General features: G+C 41.2%; 1 protein-coding gene across 1 annotated transcript; it reads left to right on the forward strand.

Moving 5' to 3' along the window:
* The first annotated feature begins 33 nt into the window (after nucleotides 1–33).
* sox8a (SRY-box transcription factor 8a) lies at nucleotides 34–5,948 on the forward strand. Its single transcript, XM_032573647.1, has 3 exons — nucleotides 34–1,654; nucleotides 3,119–3,366; nucleotides 3,452–5,948. The coding sequence occupies exons 1-3, from the start codon at nucleotides 1,254–1,256 to the stop codon at nucleotides 4,174–4,176; spliced, it is 1,374 nt and encodes a 457-aa protein (XP_032429538.1). The 5' UTR covers nucleotides 34–1,253; the 3' UTR covers nucleotides 4,177–5,948.
* Nucleotides 5,949–6,152: the final 204 nt, after the last annotated feature.

The following is a 6,152-nucleotide window of genomic DNA, read 5'->3' on the forward strand; positions in this document are numbered from 1 at the left end:
GATTTTCAAAAATACACAAACATTTATTTTTTTTAAAGTTGTGTGTTTGTATATCCTTATAGCAGGATATATAAATACACAGATGGTAGCAGATCGTCGCAAAGGGTTGTTTTAAAAAAAATTGAAGTACACTGACTGCTAAAAGTGTCACAAGTTATTTAGACAAGTCGTGTATAAAGTACAACTGTAAGTGTGAAATTCAGTAATTATATTGCTAAATCTGCATTTCATAATTATGTCAGTGCTATACACTTATGGTTCCTTTGCTGCTGCAGTGCTGCTGCAGTGCACCACAAAGAGTTTTGATGGGGAAAACTGCCGACTTGATCATTTTCCAGCGGACAGCCATTGACGTCTTCCTCGAGGAGAGTAAGCGACTAAGGTCTATTGCTAAAGAAGCTCATTATTTGCAGAGTTCTGTATCCAAAGCAAATAAGCAAAGGTTGGGAAGAAAAAAGTGTGACAGGACTTTTTTTTTTTTTTTACAATAGTAATGATAATAATTACTATCATATATTTCACAAACTGTCCATTTGTTTTGATTTAGAATTCATTTAGGTGCTAATATATGTTGTTTTGTACCAAATTGTTTTTGATAAGCTTAATGATGCAGGCTGTTTGCAGGATTCTGAATACAAAGCAAATACGGTCAAGTTCAGTGGAAGAAAACAATGTGGCAGAAATGTTTTTATAATAATAATTACTATCACATATTTGACAAAATGTCCATTTGTTCGTTAGAAGAATATTATTAGTGACATACATGTCCTAATGCATGTCGAGTCTCTAAATCTGAAGGTCCAAAATTATTTTGAGGCACGTTTGGGCCTCAATAGAAAGGCTTACATCTTCAGGCTAGTAGAGAATAAGGGTCCAAATTGACTGCAATTGCTTTATTTTATTTTTTTTACTCAACAGTTTTCAAAATTGCAGACTTTCTAAAGTTGGAATTCTGTCTGACGTTGAATTTTCCAATTAATTGGGGAAGGAGGTCCCCAATGTCTTTCTTTTTTTGTGTGCAAGCCAATAAAGGATGGAGGTGGAGAGATGGCAGAGTTTATTTTTCGATGAGCTTGTCAAAGTTGTCATACATTGGGGAGAATGTGAAGGGGGATGGCAGCCCCGTGCCAGATCTTTCCAGTGAGGGAACTTTCTTTATTTTCGTGGCGATCCAGTCACAACAGCGCGCCTTCACGCATTTGGAGAGCTTTTCGCGAACTTTGGAGGCGCTAAAATAAGCCCAGTAACAAACTATGGCTGAAGCGCACAGCTTACTTACTGAGGATCCGTGCAGTCCACAGAGCAGCGGCGGCTCTACGCCCCGGCACGAACCTGACGGGGAGCTCGGGAACTCTCCCGCCGGATCTGACGCGCTGGCGGCGGCGCGTCCCCTCGCTGGAGCGGAGAGCTCCCCGGAGGACGAGCGGTTCCCCGCCTGCATCCGGGACGCGGTGTCGCAGGTGCTGAAAGGGTACGACTGGTCGCTGGTGCCCGTGCCGAGTCAGGGGGAGAGGGGGCTGAAGAGCAAGCCGCACGTAAAGAGGCCGATGAACGCCTTCATGGTGTGGGCGCAGGCGGCGCGGAGGAAACTGGCGGACCAGTACCCGCACCTCCACAACGCGGAGCTGAGCAAGACGCTGGGGAAGCTGTGGAGGTGAGTGGCTGATTTTATAGACATGCAGCAAAAATATAAGGAGGGTAAGATTCACAGTACAGTAAAACACAACAGACAATAAGCGCCCCAAAATGTCCCCAGAAGTTATTCTTGAAAATAGACATAGATATGATGGAGACTTTTGGAATTTGAAAATAGAACATTTGAAATTTTACATTGTAGGATTGGCATATGTGGTTGACCCAGTCTAATGAGTGAGGTATACTACTTGAAAAATGAGAAAAGTGATATTAGAATTTTTGAAGTGAGATTATACTCTGTTGATATCTTAAATTTCATCGATTACTTTCCCGCTTCCTTCATTTTTCATTAATTTAGATTAGTTAGACCCAGAGGCTGAAGCCAACAGGAAGACACAATCATGGAGATCCAAGACATAAATGGATCTCTACCACCTAAAATCTAAATCTAAAACGACATCTTCGCTGTTTATGTAAATGTTGTTTTATGGGCCTTTGAATTGTTGTGACATTTGCATTGAGCTGTATTTTACACAGCAGCTGATCCATATTTGCATAAGTAATATTATCTTTATTAAAAATATCACAATATGTCTGAGATAAAAACTAAAGCAATGTAAAAAAAAAAGCACTTCTTTCAATAGTTTGTTTTCCACATATTAAAAACCAATTTCATATATGAGCACATGATTCCTGTGAGGTCATTCCATCAAAAGATGTGTAATTTATATCTTAATGTCAGAATTTAACTATAAGGTTTCACTTGAAAAATAATCCAAGTCTAATGTTTCAGTCTGTTTTTAAGCTTTTTCAAGCTTAAAAATATGCAACATATGTTTTGCTGAAATATAAGCACTATTACAAGTGAAAGACTCTATTTTCACACCAACCAATAAGGAGCCACAACACTCACCAACAATTATATGTGGAACATTTTACAACTACTCGCAAATTTTAATATTCTGCTCTTTTCAGCTGTTTTTGAGTCACAGTCTTCAGTGTTTTTTTTTTTTTAAATAAATCAAGGCAAATGAATTAACCCGAAGTTAATTAGTAATGCTACTGTGGTAGACACTGCAGTCTACTCTTTAACAGACATGCCGCTCGTTGCCATCTTATCAGGCTAACATTATCAGGCTATAATGTTAGCCTGATAAGAGGTATTTGTGTTGCGCCGATATGTTTGTTTTAAGTTAGGGAACAATGTACTAATTTTATATCAAACCGCTAACTAGCAGTGCACAGCAACAAGTGATTTGGAGGTTGCGCAGGACTATTCAATGCTGCGTACAGATGAAAAAAAGAGAAAAAAGAACACTTTGGAGTTTATTCTTAGCACTTCGGTTAAAGGATTTAAACCATTCGAACAGTATGATGGAAAAATTTTCTAACCTTTAAATCACAAACACTAGTGGTAATACCAGTCTCTGCCTTTTCTAAATAAGAAACACTTCACTTCACTTCTTCCTGCCTTTTGTTTCAGACTTCTCTCTGAAACAGAAAGGCGGCCATTTGTAGAGGAGGCTGAAAAGCTGAGACTGCAGCACAAGAGAGACTATCCAGACTACAAATACCAACCTCGAAGACGCAAAAGTGCTAAACCGGGCCAAGGGGACCAGAGACCACAACACCAGCACCAGGCCCAGCAGGGCTTTTATAAGACGGAAGCTGGGTTGACCCGGCTAGGTGGTATAGGAGAGGCCCCCAAGCATTACCATCCAGACAGACCAGGTGACGAGATTACAAAATCTCAGCAATTACAAACTTTCATGTAAAGTGAAAAAAACTGAATGTTTTTTTTTCTGCTTGTTTTTAGGTCAACCTCATGGTCCTCCAACACCCCCGACTTCCCCCAAAACTGAGCTCCACACTGTTAACAAGCACGATGCCCATCGTCCTGCTGACAGTAGCTCCGCTATTCATTCCAACCGAAACATCGACTTCAGCAACGTGGACATTTCAGAGCTTAGCACCGAGGTCATCGGTACCATGGATGGCTTTGATGTGCACGAGCTGGACCAGTACCTGCCCCCGAACAGCCACAGCACAATTCTTCCAGCCCAGATGGAACCCGGCAGCCTGAATGGATCATACGTCCCCCAAAGCGCCCAAGCTCACTCACACAGCCCAGTCAACTGTACCCTCAAAACACCTGAAGGGACATCAGCGGAGGTACCGCAGGAGGACACTGGTCAAAAACCTCAGATCAAAATGGAGCAGATGAGCCCGGGCCATTGCAGCTCGTCACCTTCCTCTTCTACTTCACCTGCTCCACCTTCACACCAACCTCAGTACACCTCTCTTAGCTCCTCCACCCCCGTGTCTCCTCCTAACCCGCCAGACTACACTGACCTTCAGAACGCCAGCCTCTACGGCGCGTTTTCAGGTTACCCCGCCGGCCTGTACCAATATCCGTACCTTCACTCATCTCGCAGGTCGTACGCCGCTCCGCTCATCAACAGCCTGGCTTTGGCGCCGCCTCCACGCAGCCCTCCCTCTGTCTGGGAGCAGCCCGTCTACGCGTCACTCTCCAGGCCTTGACAGGGACTGTAGTCTGCCTTCAGACTCAACCACAGCTCACAGACAGTAAACAAAATCTCATCTGTTTCTGTGAAAAACATCACGAGCCTGTGTTGTCATGCAGAAGAAATCTCAAGACTGACAAGTACTTAGAAATATGTTTGAAATTGGATGTCTTGAAAGGGCAAATCAATAAAATTCTCCAGACTCAAATTCATTTGGCATTCCATGCCTTTGTAGTTTTAGCTGAACCTTTAAAAAAAATCCTTACAATCAAGACATCTGCTAACACCCACCTTGCACCAGGGTTGTTTCATACCAGCTTTGACAACCGGGTTGATGATGTCATTCTAATAGTTAATATCTGCCAAATGAAGGTAGCTCATAGTTATATTAATTTATCAATAGTCATAATCTATCATATTTGACAATAGTCACCTGGTTCAAATGGAGTTTAAAAGTAAAATACATACAAATAGGTGGTCTTAAGTACTGTACAATGTACAATGAAATTATATGTAAGATTGAAGATTTTAAAAGACTATTTCATTGAAAAATTCATGAAAATATCTCAGCAAATTTTGATATGCCATGGTTTAAGTACATGGGTACCAAGGATGGAGTCAGGACTGGTTCTTGCTGGACCAAGATGGCACCCTCCAAGAGCAAGAGCAGATCTTCTGAGACCAAGACTAAGACATAACAATCTGAGACCGAGCTCAAGATCAGGAAAAAGCAGGTTGAGACCGGTCTCGAGACTTCTATCCCTGATGGGCACCAACTTTGTTTATGGGTTATAAAATTGAGACAAGAAGCAACAAAACAGCATCGTGTGGGTACAAAATGGGGAGAACAAATAAAGAGTTTAACGGTACCTGCCACCAGTCCAGCTGGTAGTAGTTTAGGACAGCTTCTTAAACATACTTGAGCAACAAAACCATCTGTAGGTTGGGACGTGGCTCCCAACAATTTCCACTTCTCTAAAAGTGAAACATTCACAACAAATTGACCTCTTTGCAGGTATTTTTTATTTATTATACGTATATTAACTGCCCAGGTAATCTACCATGAATGTTTTGGACTCCGGAAAGAAACCTATGCAGAGGGAACTCAACCTACCGTTGTGAAAACATTCAAAGCAAGTTTGAATCCACAAGCTGCCTGGCGACAGTCCTGCAAGCCTGCTGTAATCTCATGGTATTTATCGAATTCTTGTTTTAATTGCTCTTGTCCACTGTGCCTTGGTCTTTTGCTTATAAGGTTTCCAGTTTGCACGAAAAAAAATCTGAGCGTTTATTTTTTGTAACTTGTGCAATTTGTGAGCTGATTTATCTAATGTGGGACCTCAGCTGAATAAAATGGCTCTGATTGATTGTAGAGGGTGTGGCTTATTGCAAAGTATTCTAGCGTCACATTACATAAGAATAACATTTCTTAGGCAACAATTATGCATCCAAAAGGCTTTAATCAGATATTATTGTTAAAGTCATTCTACAGATACAAGACATTTTATAGTGTATTTTGTATGGTGTGCAGACACAGTAGACTTTAGCTCGGAAGATGTGTTTACAACTAGGGGCAACAAATAAAAGCACCAAAGGAAACAATTTGTTTAGAATTTCTTATAAAGTTTAAATGGAGCAGTTTAGCAATATGATTGAGCACATCTCCCCAGTGGAGACTAATAATGTTTATATGGATAGAAAAAATGTTTGATTATGTTTTCAGATTTTGGTCTCTTTGGTCAAGTACTTTATTTTGCATTTAAAAAAAAAAAAAAAAAGTCTATGTCCCCTTTTTGGTTCCATACTCTTACACCAAGGTTCATCTGCCTGGTAACAGATGTTTGTTCCGTGTTCCAATGACCGAACCCCAGGGTTCATGCTGGAACCCAAAGGTCCCACCCGGTTTTAAACTCTTCCTGTTGCCTGTCACGTACTGCTCACTGGCTCTCTGTCTCAGCAGTTTACCATGAGAACCTGGCAGCCAACAACAAC

Source organism: Xiphophorus hellerii, chromosome 10, assembly GCF_003331165.1.
Source record: "Xiphophorus hellerii strain 12219 chromosome 10, Xiphophorus_hellerii-4.1, whole genome shotgun sequence".
Taxonomy (NCBI): domain Eukaryota; kingdom Metazoa; phylum Chordata; class Actinopteri; order Cyprinodontiformes; family Poeciliidae; genus Xiphophorus; species Xiphophorus hellerii.

Coding starts and splice junctions, on each gene's coding strand:
- sox8a (XM_032573647.1), top strand. CDS start 1,254: ATGGCTGAAGCGCACAGCTTACTTACTGAGGATCCGTGCAGTCCACAG. Junction 1,655..3,118: donor ACGCTGGGGAAGCTGTGGAG/GTGAGTGGCTGA, acceptor CTTTTGTTTCAG/ACTTCTCTCTGAAACAGAAA. Junction 3,367..3,451: donor TTACCATCCAGACAGACCAG/GTGACGAGATTA, acceptor GCTTGTTTTTAG/GTCAACCTCATGGTCCTCCA.